The 25722-nt window shown below is 41.1% G+C and overlaps 3 protein-coding genes across 9 annotated transcripts in view; 1 reads left to right on the plus strand and 2 right to left on the minus strand.

The window, feature by feature from the left end:
* Window positions 1-1015: 1015 nt before the first annotated feature.
* wdr24 (WD repeat domain 24) lies at window positions 1016-6919 on the minus strand. 3 transcript variants are annotated; one of them, XM_079657896.1, is made up of 11 exons: window positions 6806-6919; window positions 5573-5651; window positions 4829-5313; window positions 4429-4606; window positions 3625-4297; window positions 3395-3504; window positions 3193-3314; window positions 2996-3100; window positions 2562-2899; window positions 2296-2480; window positions 1016-1685 (listed from the first exon to the last, which is right to left on the minus strand). In XM_079657896.1, exons 3-11 carry the CDS (start codon window positions 5307-5309, stop codon window positions 1517-1519), a joined length of 2361 nt encoding a protein of 786 aa, XP_079514022.1. In that variant the 5' UTR covers window positions 5310-5313; window positions 5573-5651; window positions 6806-6919; the 3' UTR covers window positions 1016-1516. The 3 variants fall into 3 exon arrangements, with proteins under 3 accessions (XP_079514022.1, XP_079514023.1, XP_079514024.1); XM_079657897.1 differs by lacking the exon at window positions 6806-6919 and adding an exon at window positions 6471-6611; XM_079657898.1 differs by lacking the exon at window positions 6806-6919 and adding an exon at window positions 6042-6369.
* On the plus strand, window positions 6856-9121 carry LOC307024086 (uncharacterized protein). The gene is made up of 6 exons (XM_079657901.1): window positions 6856-6994; window positions 7079-7228; window positions 7613-7706; window positions 7886-8045; window positions 8291-8443; window positions 8879-9121. The coding sequence occupies exons 2-6, from the start codon at window positions 7104-7106 to the stop codon at window positions 9055-9057; spliced, it is 711 nt and encodes a 236-aa protein (XP_079514027.1). The 5' UTR covers window positions 6856-6994; window positions 7079-7103; the 3' UTR covers window positions 9058-9121.
* Window positions 9122-13227: 4106 nt separating this feature from the next.
* Window positions 13228-25722, minus strand: part of rhbdl1 (rhomboid, veinlet-like 1) — a 62561-nt gene continuing 50066 nt past the window's right edge. For all 5 annotated transcript variants that reach the window (XM_079659426.1, XM_079659424.1, XM_079659425.1 and 2 more), the window contains 3 exons: window positions 20133-20233; window positions 17628-17688; window positions 13228-16545 (listed from right to left, as the gene is read on the minus strand). In XM_079659426.1, coding sequence (XP_079515552.1) covers window positions 16274-16545; window positions 17628-17688; window positions 20133-20233 — 434 coding nt within the window. In that variant the 3' untranslated portion in view covers window positions 13228-16273. The remainder of the gene's footprint in view (window positions 16546-17627; window positions 17689-20132; window positions 20234-25722) is intronic.

Raw genomic sequence — 25722 nt, forward strand, 5'->3', positions numbered from 1 at the left:
ACAGGCTGCACACTGTGCTGGACTTCAGGCTAGAGACGTTGGCGGGCTGCCAGTTAGGATTTATGGCCCAAAAAGAGCAAAGTGTAGTTGGGGGAAATGAATAAGTAGTTCCTCTCACCGAGGTTACCTTCGAGCAAAACTTTTATCCTGAGTGCTCCACTGAAACTGATCTGAGAGGAGGAGAAGAGGAGAGGTACTGTGCAGCTGAATGAATATATGAAGCTCAGTGGAAGTCACACTGACCTGGATTCAGTTCACAATGACTGAGAAAAGCTATGTAAACACTGAAAGGAAGTTAAGGGATAATTCGGCATATTGGACTCCTTTGTTTAATCCCAGAACAAGTGACATCTCTACGTAACACTCTTGCTTACTTGGCTAGTGCTCCAGCAGATGGTAGGTTATAGGCTAAGGGGTAGGACATCAATCACAACAGAGCCGGCCAGCTAACCAATCAGAGCAGACTGGGCTCTGGTTTCAGACAGAGGGTGAGAAGAGGTGCTGCAGCACAGGAAGTATGAGAAAAATAAAGAGCTTTTTGAAAATTAAAGCATGGAGACATGTCACAGTAGAGACACTACATACTGATATCAACCTGAAAATGGGCATAGGGACCCTTTAAAAGAGACATGATTTTAAATGGTAACCTAATCGTGAATAGCTTTTAGCAGAATGTTTTTAACAAAATATGGCATCCTGTTGTATTACAACTGTGATTGAATTGTAGCTGGGCTTTAGTTTAGGAAGCATATAACAGTACCATAACGAAGCAATGTAATGCAGCAGCAACATGTATTTTAGCCACACAGTGTAAACTGTTTTTAGCAAATGTTTTCCACTTCCCCTTGCCCCCAGAGAGCCCTTGCCCTCAGAGAGCTGAAGCTGTTATCCAAGCTCTCTCCTTCAACCCTCAGTTTGTGCTTTTGTGTCATTTTACACAACAATAGTCCCACTTCAGAAATATTTATATAATCTATTATATAACACAAATCAGACTGCACTGATCCACCACAAGTTCAAGTGTATTGCTTTATTGTATTGTGTGAATAGAGAGCTATTTCCCATATAAATTAATTCTTTATCTACAGTCCTTCAAAATAAGATATAGCATATGTACAAACATTAACAATCCACTTTATATGAACAGTCAAACCTTCCTGTACAGCCTTCAGGATTTTACTGAGGGGTTTAAAAACGATGTAAAATGCAGCAAGTGTGTTTAACAAAAAATATTGTTATATTTTCTGAATATCTATTGTAACATCAGTTTATATACAAATGGCTCAAATTCAAATGTGAATTTGTTTGAATGGCTTCCCAGGAGAGCACATAGATCCCTCTTCCTCCTTTAGACGCAGTTAATCACACATTTGAGTCGTCCTTATTTCCAAAAAGACGGGAGACTCCAGGCCAGTGTGGAGAAATGAAGACACCCCGTTGTCCCGTGTGTGTGTGTGTGTGTGTGAGGATCGACTCCCCCTCCCACGGAGCAGCAGCTGTGTGAGCAGTGGTTGGCTCAGGTGTACTCACACAGGTGTCCGCAGCCGGCCGGGCAGTGAGCGCTGCTCTTCAGCCAGTTCCTGATGTGCTCCAGATGTCCTCCGTGATTGCAGCCCTGACACCACACAAACAGCCCCTTCACCACGTGGTGGCACACCGCACACACACTGGCACACTGGTGGCACCTGGAGGAGAGCAGGGCATCAGTCAGAGCTGGGGTTATTAAATATTTAAATAAATACTCAGTGTCCTGTACAGAGGGGGCATTGAAAGGAATACTCTACCCACACAATTAACGGTTTAACAATTACTCACCATGAATAGGCATATATTCTCTTTTTGAGATGAGCGTATTTTTTATGCATGGTCTTTTTCAATAAAGATATAATAATACAAATTATTGTCAAAGAAAAATTGTAATTTCAGTAAAGAAAAAAAACAGACATTTATCCAAGTGTATGCTCTTCCTAAACACAGGCATTTTCACTATAAATCATACTATTTAAAACACTTCCAATTGATTTATTTGGAAGTGTATTAAACAGTAAGGATTAAGTGGACAATGCATGCTAATGGGAAATATGGAGCATACAACTACGCATTTGCGTGTTTGTAAAGTGATGTTTTGATATCGTTCTGCCCCCCCATTTACCACAATTCATCATTCGTTTGTTCATTGTGAAAGAAAAGTGGTGTATGTCACTGATCATTTTGAGGGTATTTTCCTATGTAGAATGTAATAATGTATGTTATTCCTGTGGAGACTCCAGGAAGTAACTGGCGTGAACATCATACCTGTCACAGATCCAGCCCCTGTTGCTCATTGGCCGCTTGCAGTTGCTGCAGTTGATGTGCAGCGTGGTGGACGTCTGGTTCAGGCAGGTGATGGCGCTGCAGGTGCTCAACTTGATCACCTCATTGGACACGTTCCACAACTCAAACCTCTGCAGCAGGTCGATGTAGGACGTGTACCAGTGCTCCTGAAATGGAAACACAACTTAGTCAGAGATCTTCAAAACGGCAAGGTCGTAAAGGACTAAAGATCTCAACACATGACCGACCTGCGTGAGGTCATCGATCTCTTTGCGGATGCGTTCCCCGAGGACGATCAGCACGGAGACGGCCATCTGCACGTCGCCTTTTTCGGCGTAGTAGCTGAGCATCTTGCGCACAATGGGGCAGAAGAAGCTGGCCGGCAGCTGAGGGGTGAACAGCGGCTGGGAGATGGAGATGAGGGAGAAGGACTCGATGGGAGTGAGACACGTGACCTCCGCCTCGTTGCCGCTGACATGCGGGGAGTCGGCCTTGTCCTGCTGGAGATGCTCTGGAGCCGACGGGTTGTCCATGATCTCGTGTCGCAGCTGGAAGGCCTCCTGAGGCAGCGTGTACTCCTGCTCCTCTGGTGGGACAATAAGAGCAGAGATTAGACATCAAAGTGCTGAGCCTGGAGAGCAGCAGTCACTGACAGAAGCTAACTCTCAGAGACGGGACTGACCTGTTTGGTTGTCGTGCTCCATCGAGTAGAGGTCGTCATCATCTAACTCGGCATCACCGAACATATACTCCGCCTGGCCCTCGCTGCCCTCCGTCTCCTCGTTATCTGAAGGGTAATAGAAACGAATGGCTTTAATAAAATACAAACCACAGGAGGACAATCAGATAAGCCTGTAGGAGTTTCATGGCCGCTCTCACCTTCATTATTGTTGCTGATGAGCGAGTTCCCGAGCTCCAGGTTGTCCTGCCTGCTCTCTCCTTTACTGCGCTCCAGCCTGCTCTCTGCGCCCATCCCTGAGTTCATTTCCTTCATGTTGAAACTGGAAGTATAACGAACATCAGCATTAGATGATAACTTGTGTTGCTGTCTTTGTAATGGCACTATGAAATAGTAGTTTACCTGTTCATTAAAGGCAGGGTGCCCAGTTTACTGAGCGGGTGGTTTGGACCGGGAGTGAGGTTTGCTGGGTCTGAGAACATGATTCTCAGCATGGTCCAAGTTGTGGAAACCTTTGTGTTAAAGAAGACACATATTGGTTATTCATAAACACATGCAAAGGACAATTACTGTATGATTCATGGAAGTAAAAGTATTACAGCGTTGAATACAGATTTGTTCCCGTGTCTGACCTGAGGTCTTTTGAGCTCCCGGGCCACTTTGGCGTTGTGATCACAGAGCTCTGCGAAAGGCTTCCCACAGAGGAGGTAGAGCTGTGCTGTCTTGACAAACCAGTCCATGCAGTTACTGTCCAAGTCCGTCTCAAAGACACTGAGGGCGCTCGACACATGGGCAAACTGTTCTGTCTGGTCGGGCTTCTTGAAGAAAAAGATGGGGTAGCGGCGGTCTCCCCCGGGGTACGGCTTTCTGTTGGAGTCGCTGCTGATCAGACTCTCCTTGGCTGCAAAAGCCAAATCCCCAAACAGTCCGAAGCACAGACCCTCGGGGTTGGCCTTGTCCACGGGACGAGTGGCGTCCTTGAACATGTGTTGGTACAGAGTGCTGTCTTTAGAGCCAGAGAGCAGGAAGTGAGGGTCGTGTTGATGCCGCCACACGATACCCGTGGTCACATCCTTGTGTTCCTCAAAGGTGGCGAAGGGAATGAAAGGTCGCCGGACGTCCCACACATAGATGTTGTGATCCACCATCATGGAGCAGGTGGCTAAATGAAACTTCTTCTCAGGCCGCCACTTGACCCGCGCCACTGAGGCAATGGTCTGGACACAGAAGATTTCCTTGGTCCGGTTGGTCGTCATGTCCCAGACTTTCACCATCTTGTCCCTGCCGCCAGTAGCCAGCCATCCCCTAAAATAAAAGGTAACGGTAGAGAAAACCATTTAGGAATTATAATTAAAACCCTACTAAAGCACTAGTATGACACAAGATATAGGAAAACCTTTCATTTCTAAGTTTGTTTGAGTCACACTTTCTTGTACCTGTCATCAGGGTGCCAGTCGCAGCAGAACACGGGTCCAGTATGAGCGGTGAACATTCGCTCGTAGCGGTCTGGCCGCCGGATGTCCCACAGCTGGACATTGCCATTTTCAAAGGACGCAGCAAAAGTGAAATAATCCTTCATGCTGAACTGGACGTCCCTTACACTCTCTGACTGACCTGGAAGAAAGAAAATCAACAAAATAATTAAGCAAGTTTGTTTCATATTTTTCCTACAGCAAAATATTATTTCTGCTATAACAGAAACTGGTTTAAACAGAATCCCAGAAAAGAAATGCATAAAAATGCAACACTGAAGTATAGAAGTAGATTGTGCAATACATTCAGCAGTTGTATTTCACTTTATACTAATGGTCTGAGGCTTATCATATAATATCCTACCTGAGAACGTGCTGACGGACTCCTTCTTGCGCAGGTCGAAGCACTTCATGAAGCCATCCTGCGAGCCACTCAGCAGCATGTACACCTCTGTGGGGTGGAAGCACACCTTGTTGACGGTGCGTTTGTGCTCCGTGAACAACTGGTCCTGCTTGTTACGGGACGGTTTCCCCAGGTTCCAGGTGACCACCGCCCCGTTGGTGGCAGCCGTGGCCAGCAGGTTCTCCTCCATCTGGTGCCACATGACATCTGCACAGCTGAAGTTGAGCGAGGGTTTGCGGCCCACGCGTAGATTCAGCTTCTCCACAAACTGATCCTCCTCCAGAGCGTAGATCTTGAAGATGTTGCGGCCGGCCACCACCACCTGCGAGGCGTCACGGCACACGCTGATGGCGTTGGCAGGAGCGTCCAGGTGGCAGAACATCGTTCGACCACTGATGGCGCTGCTGCCGAGAGCTGTGGTCACCCGTGACATCTTCTCCATGTTCCTGCAGCACAAAACCGTGTTTTTACTCAAGCTCAGAGACAATAAAGTTGCATCCGGTGAACTGTAAATTAATTTGTCACTTTTACAGCATTCTATGAGCAATATGTCAAATGTATATATGTAGTTCCGAAAACCACCAGAAGATGGCACTACAGGATGTTACATGTATAAAGTACTTGGTGAAGAGGGAACAAAAAGTGGATTTAAGTTCAACATACTGTAAGTGTGTTTACCATTCTAAAAATAAAACTTGAACTTACTTGTTGAAGAACCACCGGTGTTGTTATTGTCTGCTGCAGCACAGAGTCTTCTTCATGTGCTCCCATGAGAGCCAATTAACTAGAGAGAAACACACAGCTTGATGTTATCTGGGTTCATACTTAGGACAGATATTTTAAGTCTATCACAATTGAATGGTACAAATGTATTTAGCCACTGTGGAGTAGAGCTGCTAAAATAAGTCAGCTAATTGATTAGATTAAAAATAATCGCAAACAAATCAAATAATTGTTCAAGTAATTATTAAATGCAAAAATGTCAGAGATAATGTTTCAGCCTCTTTAATATGGATATTCCCTGCTTTTCTCTGTTTGTTTACCACACTAAACTGAATATGTTGGTAACTATCAGAAACGTTATTTAAAGACATTAATAGAGCTGGGATGGAAATGTTATTAAAAGGAATAATCTATAAAATAATTGACAGATTAAGTTTTAATGAAAACATACCTTAGTTGCAGTTTATGTTGAGATTTAAAATGTCAAAAGTCAAAAACTATTTTGGTAGCAATACATTGTTATTGATGATTTCCTAGGGAAACATACATGAACCTAGAGGAGACATTCCTGAGGTATGAAAGGTCTCTAGGACGACATTTAGCTTGGAGAAATAGGAACGCTTCTTCTAGCAACAGATGATCATTTTAGGTTTTTATACTGTCCCTTCTGTTTGTTTACTTCTGTCTCATCTATATAACGTATTGCTGTGCTGAGGTTTGTGTTAACCCATTTCTACCTCGTGCTGGAATTGACCAATAGCTGCTTTAGCTCAACTGAAGATATAATGATGCTGTCAAGACAAAACGAGGGATCCCACAATTGAGAGCTTCTCCCCTAAATAACATGTGCTACTATTCACATTGACCTAATATTACTTACATCCCCTTGGTTTTGTGCTTAAGTGGTGGTCTAGTCTCCTCTGAAATTGGGTTGAATTGTAGATACGTTTCTCTTTGTTGTTCACTTGTCTGTGGGCGTGTTGTTGGCTGCTAACAGCTAAACTCCTGCACAGTGTTTTCACCATAAACATGACAGGAATGTGATGCTAATGCTAGCTGGCTAACCTAGCTACCGACTACTTTTGCAAAGACGAAACGCGCACGACTCAAGTTTCACAATTATGTCGGACAACTAGAGACATATTTAAATAATATATCCAACTGGGGTACAATGTCTATGCAAGGTAAATAATAGAGTATTTTAGGAGGACAAACCTTCTGAAACTGTTGCTCACTGCTTGCGGCACCGGAAGTAGTATTTTGCCCTGTCATCTCGCGAGAATTCCGTTACGGAAGCATCGACACTACTACAATTCATTCACGAGTTTTCTGAAGGTTTTCACCTCTTTTTTGTTCTGTTTTCATCTGTTCTTTAAAAGTGAACGGTGCATTTGTTGAGACGAGGTATTTGAATAGATATATTAGTATAAATGGCACAGTGCTGTAGAATAGAGGTTGTAAACTGATTTTGTTTGCCGATGTTTGCAGGTGATGGTGTGATCTCTCTGCAGCCATGAGTTCTCTGTTTGCTTGTGAGGAAGCAAACACATGGAGGACAGTGTTTGGCAAATACTGGGATGTAGTGGAGGCCAAATCCAAAAGCAAGAAACCTGGAAAGCTGCTGGACCTCGAAAAGTGGTAAATAATTATTTCTGCATTTTCCAAAATAGATCTAAGAGACTTTTCAAATAATTTATGTAAATGTTCTCAACACATGAAGGAACACTTTATCCTTCAGTCCATCACAACGTTTTTAAATCAACACATCTGGAGATACATGGTTTTAACTAGACATAAAAGGTTGAACATCTGTATTTAAATGTCTATATATGAGGAGTCATGTAATCAAATTGTCTTGCTATTTCTGCATGAAAAACGACTGAAACGAAGTAACATAATTGCCATTAACTTGTCTGTTGATCAAGTAATCGATTAATTGACTAATTGTTCCAGCTCTGAAGTTGTTCCTTGTTTTGAGCATGAGATTTGAACTGAGACTGACCTGTGAGTATCTACTGTCAGGTACCAAGAGGAGCTGCCGACACTCATTTCAAGTCGCCCTGACAAACATGTCACTCAGTCGGAGCTGGTGAGACTGATGGAGTGGAAGCTCACTGTGAGTGACATCTAGACATAAAACCATAATAATCCCAGAGGAACTGGGTTTTTGCAACACAAAAACATTTTGTCAGCAAATAATTCCTCAGACATATCGTATTGCTATGCAGAGCCACTAAGAGGCTTACAGAGCCTCAGCTGTGTCCTTGAGTGGCCCTGTGTGCTTTTCCTCCGCAGAGAGGGAAGTTCAGGCCGAGGCTGCAGCAGCTGGTGGCGTCCAACAGTGAGGACACCGTGGAGAGGAGCTCCAGAAAGGCCTTCAGCCTCCTGCCTGACGTGAAGGCAGCCATCGCAGAGCTCAGCTCCCTGAAAGGAGTCGGCCCAGCCACTGCCTCAGGTTAGCACAGCGTCTGTATTCTGCTTCTGCTCACGCTGAATCCAATCTGCTTTCATCAAACAGATAAAAGCTTTGGAATTCACACTGATAAAACATCTCTGTGTGATCCTCTTAAAGTGAGTTCTCTCTCAGTGAGTGTGCTACCTCTGTGCGGCTGGGACTCCCTGCTCTCTGTTTGAATAGTTTGTATTCTCCTCGTTGCCACCCTCAGCTTGGCTCAGGACTGACTGTCCATTTTGTTCCAGCTGTGTTGTCGGCAGGAGCTCCAGAACAGGCTGCGTTCATGTCAGATGAAGCCATGGAGAGCGTCCCGGGGCTGAAGCCCATCCAATACACAGCCAAGCACTACGCTCTCTACCTGGGCAAAATGGTCCAGTGTACTGAGAAACTAAACAAAGGTGAGCTAATGATGCAGACACGAAGGGTGGTGGGTAAATCTGGATTCTACATTGTCAAAAAAGCACATTAAATATGATTCTACAAACTAAAAAGCAATTAGCTTATAAAGAGAGTAGCTTATTGTCTAATCAAACCTCATATCTGTGCTTTTAAATCAAGCCTTTAATATTTTATGTTTACTTTTTATTAGATTAAATTTGAGACTATTAATTATACTTTTTGCACAGCACTGTACATTTGAATCCTGTTTAATCAGTTTTATCGAAATTTTTAACAGTGGCTATAAAAACTGAAAGATGTAACGTTTTACTGCTGCAACACATTAAATCAAAGGAAATGTTCTCCCTCTCAGTCTTTTCCCCTTGATTTGGTAAAAATAGAAGCCCAATAAAATCCACTTTTCCTCTGATGTGTGTTCTGTCCTCTCCCCTCAGCGGACCCCCTGCAGGACTGGACCCCCCACAGGGTGGAGATATGTCTGTGGGCGCAGGCTACAGCCAAACAGCAGCAGATCCCCCTCCTGGAGGAGGAAGAAGTGACGACGAGAGTGAAGAAGACCCGCTCAGAACCCGACGCTGACCAGAGACCAGGGAAGAGGCTCAGAACAAAATGAATACTTCTACATTGAACTTTCTTTAGTGTTTTTGTTTTCAAATTAATAAAGGCTTTATATCAAATACAGTTCATTTAGATTCTGTCTTTTGGAGAACATGTTAATAATGTTTGCGTTAACAGGGTTTGGGAGCAATGGATTACATGTACTGTATTTCCTTAAATACGTAATCTGATTACTGTTACATTTCTAAAATGTGGGAATTACTAGCAGGATTATAATGTTACAACTTTAATTTGATATTGAGGTAATCCAAAAGTAATGGGAAGTAATCAGGTTCAATTCAAGGTTCAAGGTTCTTTATTTAGTCATGTGAACATAGCCACAGTGTAGTTATACCGATGAAAATCTTGTGTCACAGGCTTCTCCAACAGTGCAACAAAAAACACAGATAAACAGAAAAATATAGTGCAAGTAAATAGTAATAGAAAAAGAAAAATAGTTTAAAAAAAGTTAAATATTGCAATAAGAGTCTATATGCAAGTTATTGAAATAGGATATATAGATAAATAATTTAAAGATATTTTTTAAGTAGCAGCCAGATGAATATTAGGGATGTTGTTTCAACTGTTCAGGTGTTTAATGGTCTTATTACCTAAATTACTTTAGTGATTACATTTTTTACAGGTTACCATTTATTGTTACATTTTGAAAGTAACCCTCCCAATCGTGTGGGTAAAATACCCTTTTTTAAGATCAGTTATTGTTTAGTGCAATACAGTATCATGTTGTAATTCATACAGCTTTAAGCTAAACTATTTCTGAATAACGATGATGTTCAGGGCTTTAAAAGTATTACTTTATTTACTGATCATTTATTTATCAATTCATTATATTGTCTATTAATCTTCTGCAAACAGAGCAAAATACACATCACACTCAATTCATGGTCACATTATCAAACCAACAATCCCAAGATATTTAGTTTACAATCCGAGGATTTAAAATACATTTGAGGAATCTGAAACAAGTACATTTGAAGTTAACCTTTATTAATTGTTGCTCAATGATACCCCTTTGAGAAAAACACTAAATACAGCAGTTAGATGTTGCCACAGTATTGTTCTTTATTTATATTGTTTCTAAATTAAAGCAAAGTACAATGAACAGTAAAAAATAAAACAAAATATATTCATATATATACAATATAAAATGGTTCCGTTCAGAACATTTAAAAAGTACAATAGATTGTGAAATAATTAACGAGGACTTCGATATAAATTATCCACATGTACATTTAATTTTTCCTTTAGTTTCCTCTTGACCGAGATAAAATAGCTTCTTCTGCTTTTTCTTTTTGTAAACGCTGTTGTTGGAACAACCTCTTGTCTGGTCTGAGAGATTGAACCTCTAAGCTTGGCACCATTTTTATTAATACAAGTAAGCAGCTCATGAACAACTACCACAGCAGCACAGATATGACTTTTATTTTTTAAACCTTCAGAGGGAAACTCATTTTACGAAACCACCTGCTGATCTTGCATGACCTCTTTGAATGGCTCTGTCTTTTTTTGTGAACATGAAAAGAAAACTGTACCAAAGCTAAAGACTGGGAAACCAACGATGTTCTCTGTTACAAACCAGAATAATACACTAACTCCAGAAGGAAACCCTGAATGCCTTTACAGACACACTCTTTATGCTTGTTTCTAGCAGCTATACATACAATCAGTGGTCATAAACCATCTAATGTTGCTAGTGGCTAATGTTGCTAGTGGCTAATGTTGCCATTTACTAATGTTGCTAATGCTGCTAGTTGCTAATGTTGCTGGTTGCTTATGTTGCTCTATCTAATGTTGCTAATGCTGCTAATTGCTAATGTTGCTGGTTGCTAATGTTGCTAGTTGCTAATTTTGCTGGTTGCTAATGTTGCTAGTTGCTAATGTTGCTGGCTGCTAATGTTGCTAGCTGCTAATGTATCAGTTCTTGAACTATGACAACCTGCAAGCATTTAAATTCACAGATGCATGTTTAGTTTGTGATGTCCCAGCCAGTATATTTTGTTTCTGTTAAATTAAAATTACAATCTTGAAGATTTCGTTATCTTCGACAGGAAATATGGCGATAAGCAGTAATTGCAGTGTATCGTGTTTTTGGATCTAACTTCCCAAAGATTGCCAAAAGATTGTTTTTCCCGGGAATGTCAACACAGACACCCAGTTTTTCATTATACCGCAAAAATAAGAGATTTGATAAGTTATCATCAACATTGTTATACCTTTATTAGCAGTAGCGATTTACCCGATATTTATCTAAATGAAAATCTTTGATATTGTTATTTTAATATTAAAACTAAAATCTAACCTTTGACACTGATTTTATGTATCTAATGCAGGATCACTTTGAGAACTACAGCCAAAAGTCTGCTTTCGGTGCCTAAACCAGCATTTCAGGTTTCAACGTCCTCAGTAAATCTATTGGTTGTTGCGACAGCAGCCTGCTTTAGTTGCACAGTCCTGCAGTGAGTTACCCATGTATATCTAAGTAGCAATAAAGACTAAGAAAAGGCAACCTGGCAGCAGTTCAGAGCAGCTACAGGATATATTAACAACCTCTCAGTTGTTTGCACTGCGGCTTATCGCTCTTATGGATTCTGTGCATGATCATGGAGAGAAACACAGCAAAGCAGCCTTTCTGCCCGGAGCTAAAATGTGGGCGTGTATACGATAACAAGGCATCGGGCATAACAGCACAATAGATTGGCATAGGGAGGTAAAAAAGCATCGAAGAATGTTTATGGCAGTAGAGAATATGGCAACATGTATACATTAAGTGCAAAACAGCCCATGTTTGATGAAATACAGCAATAGGAAATAAGCAAAGAAATGTCAAGTATGCTGCATTTTTAGGACGAAAACAGAAATGAACATTATTTTGTGTGCAGTCACATCAACCAGGGTTCATGTATGATAACTCAGCAGATCTGTAAATGTGTCTTCTTATCATAAACAGTTGAATCTATATCACTCAATTGTCCATCAAGGCTCCCTTACAGTCCAAATGGCGGCAAATATCAAGAACAGAGATGTATTTAACTTATATTGAGGCCAAATTATGTGGACTCTAACATTGGAGGTATGGAATTGATCTGCAGATGCTACGGTTCAAAATGAGACCAACCTTTAAGTGTGTTTTTTTACCAAAACAAAGGCTTGCAACAGAATATCAAAGACTTGTTTTCAGCCTAGTAGATTGAACTCAATGCTTTCCTACTAAAGCAGTTGTTTACTTACAAAAAGGACAAAGATGAGCGGTAGCAGAAGGCCTATAGCACTAACAAAAATAGCCAATTTCATCATGTTGAATCTAATAGGATCTCAAAGATTTTAGCTCTGCAAATCATCAGGCCGGTTTAGAGGAGTCAGCAGTGAGCGAGGGTATTAAACAGTCAATAAAATAGCTTTCTCAAAAACTGTGAATCACTGCAACCATAAGAGGTCCTTGAGCCATGAAAACATAAACACTATGAGGCATTTTTTAGATACAAAAAAGCAACCTGTTGCCTAGGTTTCATGGTGTCTTAACGAAGGATTTAATTGTTTTTTAAATCAGGCTATGTTGTGTGCAAGATTAGCTGCATCACAAACACAATGCATTATCTCCAAGAGACTCAAACAGTCTGACCTTTTTAACATCATCTCCTACTGCAGTCTTGACTGTGTTTAACCAATCAGGTGGGGCATGTGTATTACTTTAAGTGATGGATCACATTGTTTATTATTTATCATACGTTATTGATAGTCTGCTTCTATTCAGCTCATGCCATCCCTCACCACGCCTTCCCTTTGTACTGATGAAAACAAAAGTGTCACTCAAAAGACAGCGATTAAATTAACATCATGCAGCCTGTCAGGTCCACTTATTAAAGGAAGATATCCTGTTTACGCACGCAGCCATGCATCATCCTGACAGGGGGGGGGGGTGCGGCATGATGGGAGAGCACGTACGCAGCAGCAGCTGGTTTTATAAAGACACCTTCTGATGTCCCTCACTAACCATTTAACGTCATATACTGTTAACCAGAGGATGGGAGACAGGCCTCTATCACTTTCTTTAAGTTGCTGAAAGCTGAGTGGCTGAGGAGACTTGTCCTACAGATAAAAAAAACTACTCTTTAAACTGGTCTGTGACTTTTCGTCTTGTATTTGATACCTTTCATATTCTATGAAGACCTTTCATATTCTATTTGAGCTCGTTTTTGTTGGTTGTGGCTCTAATGCTTTTAATGTTTTTGAATTGCCTTGTTGAAAAGTGCTAAAAAAGCCTAAAAACATTTCCTGTCCACCTGTTTTTCTAACATGCACGCACTTAATTTGTTCTTGTGTTGAGGACATTGTCTGCCTTTTTCAGAAAATAACATAATAGCAAATCCAAAACTCTGCATCTCACTTTGTATGAGAACAACTCACGATAGTAGGTGTTTAGGGGGACACAAACTCACTGTTTTTAGTCTTGCATGTACTTAGAGTAAAGGTAATATTAACATTTAATGTGCTCTAGAAAAACATTTACTAGCCCCCTTTTACAGGCCCTCTGGGTTCCTGTGAATCTTCAGTTAAAGAGGAACATTAACCTCTTCTCCGGGATCCTCTTTATCTTCATTATAAGCTAACAGAGTATGTGTAAATTATTCATCGATGCATCTTTGCTATCCTGAGCAAAAAGTATTTCGTAGTATACACAGGAGTTCCCATCAAGGATTCTTTAACACCACGTATTAGCTTATCCTTTCCTTTTAATGCATCCGAAACAGGGATTTTCTGGCTATGGATTTCCTCATTTAGCGCCGAGTCTTCTGTCACTACGGACAGTTTCATGTGGAACAAATGCAAAGGAATGTATTTATGACCGACTATCAAAATTGGCAAACGCATAACATTTTTTACCCTCATGCAGCCAGTGGACATTCAAATGAATTATTGATTGAAGGCTGAAAAATGGAACGTAGCAAGAGAAAATCTAATTGCCATCCTCGCCTCAGCTTTCCAAAAAGCTTGAACCACTCAGGAGAAATATATGACAGAAGCACTGTCCATATTTTGTTACTTGCAAAAGAAGAGTTGCTGCAGGGGGGGGGGGGGGAGGAAATGTGCGCACAAATTAAAGCTGCGAACAAGTTAACGAACAAGTTGTAAAAATGTGTCTCGCTACATGAAAATATCTGTTTTACAGGCTGCACAGTTTGTCTTCTTTCACATCACCTGTTTCAAAATAAGGATAAATGTTTGATCACACGAACAAAATTAAAGCTACCAATCCAACATCTTTTTCTTTCACCCTCTCCAATTAGTTCTTTCTATGGCTTATTTTGTAAAGCACTAAAGATTTATAAAATCAAGCTTGTGTGGGGATTCTGCCTCGTGGATTATTTTTCAGAGGAGCATACGGGACAGGAGTAATCAGAAGAACAACAATCATAGCAATAAGTTTGCACCATTTGAAACTCTTCCCCGTCAAAGAGGAGATGAGACCAAATAAATATACTCTTGGTTATGAACATACGATATACACATCCACTATCAAAAAGAAAAATGGGGACAGCTTAATAACACTCTTTTTTTCTTTTCTTTATAGGTACATTCCTTTACAAAAGTATACAGTCCCTAAGGATGAGAAACTGAGGTATAGACCGGGCCCGATAGAGACCCCAATGCCCTCTGGGACGCAAAGGTCAGAGGTCAGGTGATGACACATCCACGCCCTCCCCAGTCCAGTCTGTCAGAGCGAGAACAGGCAGGGGCCAGTGTGTGTGTGTGTGTGTGTGTGTGTGTGTGTGTGTGTGTGTGTGTGTGTGTGTGTGTGTGTGTGTGTGTGTGTGTGTGTGTGTGTGTGTGTTCTCTTCGGTTTGTCCACGTTGACCTTCAGAATTAGGCGGTGGCTGCTCTCAAAGACAAAAAGGAGAAACTGTGTGAGTGTGTGGGTAAGTGTGTGTGTGTGTGTGTGTGTGTGTGTGTCCTTGTCTCGCTGAGAGCCACAGAGCATGACATGGCATATTTTACACGGTGCGCTTAGCAAGTTGGTGTTTAGTTCGACAACAGGAGGAGATCACCCGGGGAAGCGATGACCATCCAGGAAACTTGATCCGTCTTTTTTCTAGCGAGCTTCATTTTTTCTTTTTCTCCATGTCACGCTGTTCGCTTTCATTTCCCATCATCACGTCTATGTTGTGTGAAATGTGTCTCGGTATCCACAGTGTAGGTATAATGCCATGTAAAAAATGTAAAAGAAAAACGGATGTCTTCTCATTTATAAAGATCCCATGAGGTGAAAATGAAGATGTCTTCTTTAAACGTGCCTGAAATCTAGCGTTTCAAATCACCCTCTCATTCTTTCTGCTTTGGGAGAACCATTTGCACTCAAAGCATTTTGTTTTCAAATTGGGCAGGAGACCCTTCTTGGCAGCTCAATTTGAGAAAAACGTTCTGTAAGTTGTTTTTTGTTTTTCAATCAGCGATTTTGAAAACGCTACAGTCACCCCATTGAGTTACAACAGGGCTGTGGAATCACAAAAACACAACAGCAATCATATTTCATTTGGTTCTTCAGAATTTTTTTGTTTTATTGCTACCTTTTAGAAATAAACTTTTCCTGAAATTCTTCTTTAATCTTAATGTAAAGCAGCTGCAGCTCTGACTTTTGGCACAGCCCGAGGACTCAGATTCAGGCGTACACTCTGCTTAAGTGCAGATCTTGATAAAAGAAACATTTCTCTTAGTGTTTCTCCAGCATTGTCATTCTACTGTTTGCCTCCCTTTTATTCCCTTTGCTTTTCACCACAGGCACGTGTCAACAATGTATGAGAGATGCACACAAAGAAACAAATGATGAAACAGCTTTTCAAGAAGCCTCTGAAATAAAGAGCATGGCGGATAAACGCTCACTGAAAGGTTAGTGCTGGTAATGTGGATGAGATTTCAAACGTATACATCAAAAGATACAACGCTCCTCGAAATGGATCTGAGGAACTTTAACCTGTTCTTGTTGCTACTGTAATCCCTCTTTAATAAAAGAGACATATTTCTTTGATTTGCAAAGTATCTGTAAAAAAGGATTCTTAGATTTTTTTTTGTTTTGAATGATTTCTTATAATTTGGGTCTAACTTGAGAGGAAATGCTAAGTATGGTCCAAGAGGGATTTTTTTTAAAATTTGAGTCAGTGTGTGTGTGGATTAGGACCTGTGGAGGGGGAGGGGGAGGGGGAGGGGGGGGGCCTTCATCAGGGAGGAGGCGGGATCTGCACCCCCAGCAGCTCGTAGGCAAAGATGTTCCAGAAAATGGCGAAGAGGAGGAAGGTGATGAAGGAGAAGACGATGACCCACCAGGAGCACTGTTTCTGCAGGCTCTCCTCGTAGCTGCGCAGGATCAGCAGCCCCATGCTGATGCCCACCACGGCCCCCGACAGGTGGGCCATGAAGCTGGGCTGGGGCCCCGAGGAGGGCAGCGGGGGGGAGAAGCGGAGCCAGACGGCACGACCCACCTCCGAACTCACTGTGGAGGGAAGAGGAGAGACAGAATAGCGGTTGTATCTTTGAGGACATGAGAACAGACTACAGCCATGTTCTTCTATCAAGGAGTGAAATAATTGTGTTTAGATTTTTGAGAAATTGGGCTTCATGGTGAAGAGTTAGAAAGGAGGATTGAGAGCATTATCATCTCTGTACAGTACACATTAAGTTACAGCCATTAGGTTGTTAGCTTAGCTTAGCATAAAGACTGGAAACAGGGGGAAACAGCTAGCCTGGCCCTATGCAAATATAATAAAATCCATTTTCCTTAATGAGTACAACTGACAAATGAAAAATCTCCGTCATAAAATAATTGTACAATACAATATATATATATTCTTGTTCTTGTTTATTTGGCCTTTTCAGTACTTTCCCACCTCATAACAGTTCATTTTTCAGCATCTTACTAGAAAATAGCTAAAATGTATAACCACGTACAGCATATATCACAGGGTTTATGAAAAAAATAAAAAATTAGACTGTTTTAATTGTGGTGCTGCTCTCCGAGAATCTCTTGCACTGAATATTTACTCAACACTGATTATAAAACTGGAACTAATGTTAATTCAGTCTCTCACACGAGCCATGTGTCACGGTTTATTTAAAATGCTGTATTGCCTGTTTGTAAAACACTGAGGAGGAATCCAACATTGCTGCAGAGACTCTCGGCTCCTCAGTTCGGGGGCGGCAGGCTCGGCACAGATGGAGGGAACATATTGCTCACTAATGAAAGTGGCAGCGTATCGGCCCTCGTGTGGAGAAAAAAGGACAAGTGGTATGACTCAAACGGCTCGAAAACAAAGTAACATGTCCAAGCATGGGGCCCCTATGAACAATTAACCAGTATAACTTGACTACATGTTTGTTGCTCAGCTTTGATCGCTGTTTTCACCCCACTCAGATAATAAATAGTCCTTAATGAGCTGTGAACATTTAATATGCTGAAAATAAAAAGTTATGCACACTCCCTATTCAATGATTGAGCTATCATATTAACATAAATAGCAACGATGGGAACAGAAAAGGAGAACAGGAGGGATTGGAGTGTAGATCTCGATAACTTACTGCAAACTAGAGCCAGGATCATGCGGAGCAGCTTGTAAGGACAACGCATCCCGGCCCAGTTCTGCAACACAAAAGTGTCTCGTCAGCGTAAACAATCACGACACAAACAAAATGAATTTATATATATATATACGTGAGTATATTATCAGCCTGAGAAGGAACGCCTCACTTTCTATCCTCTGGACATGAAAGAAAAACAATCTATATCCACACGAGAGAGGAGGAAACACTTACACAACACACACACGCGATTACACATCTGACTGCTCTCCACTTACTTGTTCCAGCCCAGTGGCGCTCCATTAATTAGAGCTTAGATTATTTAACACAGGGGGAATATAGGCCAATAAATAGCCGTTGAGATTCTTTGGGGGGAAATAAACCAATTGCATCCTGATTTAGAATAACACATCAACTCCTAAAGGGTGGAAAACTGTACCAATCACATTTTTCTTAACTTAAAGGGACCCAGAATTCAAAACGTTTTTCTCTAACCTGCAGTGTTATTTATAAAGAAATGTGGGGAGCACTGCCCGAATGTTGGAGAGTTTCTATCTTCCCTTGAATATAATGGAACTGGCATTCATCTTGTGGGGCTCATTTGTGAAACTCAACGGCAATGTCCATTTCAAAAATCATGACCCAGTTACTCTAGATAATCCACAGGGCATTTAGGAACATCTTTCGTTCTGCCAAACTACACCCGCAAACTTTATCACCCCGCAGAGGGAAGTGCGCCTCAAAAAGTGCTCGCTCGCTTTAGTTTGGTAAAGAGAAAATAGTTCCTACATGAAAATTGCTCACAACAAGGTCAGCAAAATATATATTTAGATTTTGGGGGAACTTCCCCTTTAAGTTGTGGATGTATTACCCCGGGCCAGTGTTTCTCCTCTTCTCTCACAGCACACAAACAGAAATGGGGAATGCATGCAAGATTAAAGACTGAAGAGAATATAAATAAAACCTGCCGTGACCATACATTTAAAACAAGCCAGGAGTGGCAGGGATTTGCAATGACACAATATTTCCACAAATAAATGATTGATATCGTGGAGGAGAGGTCAACACAGAAGTGCAGAGCTGTGTGTGCTGCTCTCTGATGGGAGGCACTTTGCTCTATCGTGCCTCCACTCCCAAATGTGTGGAAATAGCTAATCTTAAACCAAACAAAAGCCAATCTTTTCTGTCTGTTACACATCTTGTTATCACACAGCTGACATTGAAATGGAAAACTGCTGAGGTGATCAGTCGTACGTGTGTGAGGCAATCATTTATTGAGTCAAAGAAAAAGTGCTGGCAGTTCAGAGGAAACGAATATATAAAAAAACTACGAGTAAGTTCTAGTTTTCCTTCAAAAAAATGAAAGACTTTCAGATGTATGTGCAGTGCCAAAAGCTGAGTGTGTGCTCTACAGAGTTCCAAGACCGATTCTGACACTTTGGCGAGAGCCGCATGACTTCTGGGGAGTCACGTCCGAGGCGGCGCTACAAACTTCAGAGCGGATGCTTGATGGCAGATGGCTGGGAATTTACTGGGTCGAGACTTGACGAGGTTTTCTTCAAAAACAAAAAACTAGAAAAAAACCCTCATCAGAGCAGAACTAAGACGTGCCTTAAAGGATCTCCGTGACTACAAACAGGCATCAAGCGCAACAAACCCAACACGGTGTCTGTTAGCTGCTACGAGCGCGCAGTCACAGTTCCTACGCTTTGGCCCGTCGATGCTCTTTGATTTCTATCCCTGCTGCCGTCTCGGCTGCCAACAGTGAACATTAGTTAAAGTCATTCGTCAGATGTAACACCGCCTCGAGAGCTGGAGAGAATGTGGAAGGCATTTCACATGCAGACCATGTGACAGAAATACACATATAAATAAATACTGTAAAAGAAAACAAGCAACAAGGGAATCCACTGCTTGTTTTTTTTCCAGTAGACATAAATAAAAACAGGGATAATAATTTATACAAGTGTCTGAAATGCCAGTTAATTTAGATTCATTGATACATACAGTATGAGAGTAATACACATGTTGTGATTGAGGGGGTTGGGTGAGCTACTTGTCAACAAGGTTCAAAGAGGTCACATGGAATATTTATGCTTTTCCAAAAGCTGCTGGGCAATACAAACAATCTTCTGTAGCAGGGAAAACCTCCAATACATATTTTGTAGCCAATTTAGATGTCTGTTATTTGCTGTGTGTGTATGTTAAGATACGGGTATGTAAGTTTCCGTTTTTTAGCAGTGTCCAATAGAGGGGAGATTTATAATGTTATAGAAAAAGATAGCGACAAAAAATAAAACACTATTAGATAAAGTTAAGAAGTAAAGATATGTCAAATAAAATGTCAAACTCATATTTTGTTGTTACATTTTTTTTAACAGAGCACTTAAGACGTAAAAGTGTGGTGTCAGTCTCACACCATTCAGAGGGCTCTGACATTTCGTCTCCATTGAAAAAAAAGAAGCTTTTAGACATAACAATGGAGGCGAAGATGACTGCAGTTACCATGACGACGTTGGCCAGATGTGCCGAGCACAGAGCGTAGACCCCTCCGGACCCCCCCACCACCGGAGCTCGCATGTCGGTGATGGACACTGTGAGCGAGCCTGCAGAGAAACACACAGAGACAGACATTAATTAGGAGCGTAGATGCAGGCAATGCAGGGAGAACAGTGTGTGTGTGTGTGTGTGTGTGTGTGTGTGTGTGTGTGTGTGTGTTGTGTGTGTGTGTGTGTGTTGTGAGGAAGACAGAGAGAGAGCGTAGGACAGCATTTTTAGCAGAGGGTGAAAACAAAGGCAGATTCAGATTACTCAACACACAGCGGCATAAGTCACCTTCCTCGGAGCATTTTTCTAAAAATCACCGAGTAACAATCTCCCTCTCTTCCCGGGGACTGCGCCGAACCATCATCTGACCTTCACATGCCCTTTGAATTTACATCTAGAATACATGACACACACACATGTTCAATGATGTGCACAGCATGTCTGAGTCCTTTCCTCCATGTAATCAGTTAAGCAGACTAATTATATGAAATGGTACACAACTGAAATTCCTAATTAGATTTTCCTTCAGGACGCTGCAATAAAAAAAAAGTCTAATTTAAAATGAACTCTGATCAAAGTGAGGCCATGAAGACACGGACAAACCTCGCTCGAGAGACAATTCCCATTTTTAGGTGCTTAAAAGATGCTTCGTCTTATATATTCATGAGCAAAAAAGGAATCTGGGATATGTGGAGATGGACCGAAGCCAAATGTGCCGCTTAAAAATATATAATATGAAAAGTACAGCGCTGGTCGAATCAGGGACAAAGTCCTGAACATTACGACCTGCTATACTGTAAAGTGATTGCACACTTAAAATATAACATCCTTGTTAAATGAATTGATTTTGTTATGTAATGAACATAAACGATTTTCAAGCAGTTATCTGGTGTACATTTTGGTTTGAGCACTTACAGTCCCTAAACAGGTGTTTTCAATTTCTCTCTAATTACACCCGTCAGATTACAGCTTGGTGTATATTCATTTATGGGATGTCTCCAAACTATGGTGGCTAATAACAGTGATAAGGATGTGAACTGTAGAAGAAGCAGCTGTCAATCAAGCAGCTTGTACACGCCCACACAGTCCTGAGAAGAGGGCTAATCAGGAAACACATGAAAACACCTGTAGCTGTGAGAAGGGTCTCTAAGTATTAATCTGATTCATCAACATAAGCATTTAATTTACAGAAGTCAATTAATTAGTTAGTTAGTATAAAAGTAATGGATTTGACATACTAAATGTTATATCAGTATGATATGACAATGAGAATAGGGAAAGTACTGCACATAATTAGTATGCATTATTGAATTCAGACAAACAACATGCCTCAGGCTGTAGCTAAATACATAATAGTCTATAATACTGGCCTCTAGCTTCCATAAATAGCTAATGAGGCCATGGAAACTACATATGGAAATGAGAATATATTATTTTCCTGATTTGTTTTTGCTTTAAAAGCGTTTCCTGTTTGCATGTCGAGATGGGTCATTCATTCCAGTACAGGCCATTTGAAAGCTCTATACTTTTTTTTAGAGATGCATACTTTACTTTATTTAATCAGGTATGAATATTACATTATCAGTGTCAGTTCACATTGTTGCACTTTCAGTTTCAAGGAATCACCCACACACATTCTTTTTATTGTAAATGTGTTTAAATAGTTGGAAGAGGTTTAATTGTAATCCATACATGTGGAAAGAAGTTGAATATACAGTAAGATGTTAAATATGTATTTAAGTCAAACTGCAGTAGACCTTTAGGCGTGTGGTGCAGTGGGTTGTGGATTTGTGCTCGGATCAGGGGAGCACAGGTTCAAACCCCACTGCATCACACATCTGTGTCCTGTGGGGATTGCCCACAGTATTGAGTATGTAAGTCGCTTTGGATAAAAACATCTAACAAGTGACATGTAATGTAATGTAACCTATAAATATTAAGAACACGTACATCATCACTGCCACACTATATCCAAAAATGTAATTGATGGAAGCAGGGTGTACTAGAGATGGGTTGTGTGACGTGATTGGATTTTGATGGACTCACATTAAAGCTCTCTGCACTTTGCTGTGTTTTGTGATCTCAAAGTTAAGAAAAACAACCATTTTCTATCTCATTGCTCCTGTAGAGTGGTGTTTCAATGAAAAGCAACGAAAAACTGCCAAAATGAAATGTACAGTAACCAGCAGATATTTCTAAGTTAAGAGTAGGCTATAAAGAGAGGCTCCTGAATGCAGCACAGTGCACCTACAGCAGCATGCACCAGGATGCAGCGACGCTCTGAAGTAGGACAGAGTTTCAGGACAAATCACAGTCTCTCACAAGGACAGCGTCAGCCGCTGCTAATTATGCAAATGAGCTGATAAGGGAAGCGGAGAGGCTGATAAAACAAAACAGCCTCTTTTTAATCACAGTTGGGGTTTGCTGGAGTTGTGATCTCCAATCTATTATGCATGTTGTAACATTCAATGCTCTGCGTGAGTGTGTCTGTGTGTCTGTGTCTGTGTCTGTGTGTGTGTGTGTGTGTGTGTGTGTGTGTGTGTGTGTGTGTGTGTGTGTGTGTGTGTGTGTGTGTGTGTGTGACCGCACAGAGTAAACATCGTCTAAAGAAACGCCTCGTCAGCGCGTGGTGGCGGAGATGATCATGGAGAGACAGATGGTAATCAGAGCACTGTTCTGATCCATTCATCTCACATTTTACGTGGATTTGAGGAGAAAATGAAGGTTGTTGCTTCAGCTTTGAGATTTGACAAGATTCACGGTGCTCCATTTTTAGAAGTTCCACTAAATTGCAATTACATAGCGCAGCGTACAGTATGTGGTCTCTGATCTCTTCAAAGTAGAGAAAAAAATTGAATTTGAGTGGGTTTTTTTCTTACTTCAGAGCTGTGGATCTGGTGTAATATTGATAGGATAATATGAGAGACGTTGTTTGAGGAAAGTTATGGTAATTCTGCAGTGTTGCTAAAATGTAGTCTTTTGCTGCTCTTACCAATTCAAGACAATTAAGTGATCCAAAATCCTGAATTAATTAACTGCACAAATATAACACATGTAGATGAAACCTGGGGTTGGAAACTTAGTAGAAGATATCAACATGTTGTGTTTTTTTCTCATCTCCTAGTTTCTAACTAGTATGGAGACACATTTGGTATTTCTTACATACCACTGACATAGAAGCACTTCATTTATCTGATGTGGTAAACATTATTGCAAGCTACCGCCTGTTTTGAGACAGGAGCAGAATTAAAGTAACATTTTTGGGCTGCCTCCTGACAAATATAAGTCCAATGTCCTCTCTTGTTTTCTTTTCACTGACTCCTGAGAATAATCAGGCTCTTAAACGGCTTAATATGCCACTAAGTTCACCAGCAGAACACTAACTTTGGGTATATTTGTTTGGTTGCTCCTTGGAGTGAATTTATAGAGCTGTTTTGCTGCCTGCTGGGGCTGAAAACGATGGCGGGGGAGGTAATGATAATGGTATAGTTTCAGCACATTTGAAAAAAAAACAACAAGAAGTGAAAAGCAATAAGTTAGAACGCCTTGTATGAGAAGGGAAGAGCAGAAGCGGGGGTAACACCTATGGGTTCATCGCTATCGACCCCCTCCATATTACACCAAGTATAAAAGTGTTAATTAGAGCGTCTTAAGAGTAGTGAGTCAGCTTCTAAGATAATAGTTAACACCAGCCAGGACCGACTCTTCATAGGAGACACTTGGCAAGGCATGTGACACCACCATCTGTGGGTGAAGAAGAGGAGACAACCTGAGACGCTCTCACATACAGCGTGAATATTAAACAGCGCTGTCATGTGGGCTCTCCTGCTGAAGGGGATTTAAGATTTAGGATTCTGTGCACTCAGCAGGAGCAGAGACGTGAGGTGTGCGCGATTATTTTTAACGCCGCGCTGACACACTCGTGCTCTCTCATGCAGAGAGTATTTATTGTTGCCGTCCTGAAGTAATCATCAACATCCTCAAATCTTTGTGTGAGCTTGCAACATTCTGACATGCAACGTAGCCGGTAAAAAATGATGTGCTTTTGTGTAGATTAAGTCAACCGCACACGCAGGGCTATCTACCGCAGTTTAATCCCCGCTGCAGCGCTCTGTCAAATCAAACCTGCTCCACCATCACTGCAGGCCGCCCGTTAAACTATGGGTCAACTTTGTGTTTCCAGTCTCGGAGGGATAAGGTGCAGACAAGGGACGGTAAGCTGATCCGAGGCCAGGCTGCCCGAGGCTGCCTCTCTCTGAAGCCAGTGGAGGCACCGCACACAGTAAAAAGAAATCCTCTAATCCATGGAAAATACAGCTGTAAAGACTTAAAAACCTTTTCACTGGGTGCTGCTGAAGCTTTGGTATGATGGTAGCTATAAACTGCAACAACTAAGGCCACTTACAGTCTGCAAAGAGGAGAAGGACACATGTGGCTGATTGTAATGATCACATTTAGTGGAAAAACAAAATGTTACGTGTCGTTTTCACTTTTATTTATCAGCGTAGAGACAGACAGTGGATGTGGGCGGGAAAAAGCGAGATGACATTGCTGTTACCAATCGGCCTGGAAGTGAATTTATATTTACACATAGATGTAGATGTTTAGGCTAAAATTAGGCAACATAAAGTGGATTGAAGGGTGAAAGTATCAAAGGTAATTTTAGCCAAAGCTTTCTATGAAACATGAAGCATTTGTTGGTGTATATAGGTTTCACCGGTGCATGTTTGTTTTATTCCTTAATTGTTTTTGAATAGTAACTGTATCTACTTGGTGTCAAAGTGGGTAAAACGAAGCCAAAAGGTCAAGTTGAATCTGCATTAATACTTTTTTGCAGACATAACAAGCTGAGAACTTTAACAAATACTCAGCTTCTAAGTTTACATGGCAAACATTTCAGAAGTTAAACTTTAGCATTCATGTGGAGATGTGCTTCAGGCAGCTAAACCTAACATTGACTCTCTTCTCAGTTCGGTTTGGTTTAACAGTCCAGAGGGGAATATCTGGCTCTTCAGCTGCTCAATCCTATATTCATCAGTGAATTTCAAACTGCTGTACAGGTATAGGTACATACAGTAGGTTTATCAGAGTAAACTACGATGAGAGTCAGTTGATATCTCTCATTCATTTCTACGAGTCACCCTTTCCAGTGAAATCACGTCTAATCCTCAGAGGTTTTATTTAGGAGTCGGACAGAAGATATCATCAGAGGAAAAACTGCATATCATTCAACACTTAATTTGACAAGATGTCTACAAGAAGGATGTCTGACAAACATTAGTATTCATCGATGTGCATCTTTTAAGTGCTGAGCCAATAAATAACTCAGGAGAGGACAATATGAGGGCAATGTGTTTATTTATTCAATTCATTTTGTCAGTACTGGATGAAAGAACATTTGGCAACCCACTGCTGTGCTCTTAGTAATTTAATCAGTCTATTGATATAAGCAGTGAGAAGACAACCCATATTTATTTAGTCGTGTATTATTATGAGACTAAGTAAAGTTGAGGCCATTATTTCCTAATAATAAAGGAAGATTGATTTG

Source organism: Notothenia rossii (assembly GCF_949606895.1).
Source record: "Notothenia rossii genome assembly, chromosome: 11".
NCBI classification, from domain to species: Eukaryota; Metazoa; Chordata; class Actinopteri; order Perciformes; family Nototheniidae; genus Notothenia; species Notothenia rossii.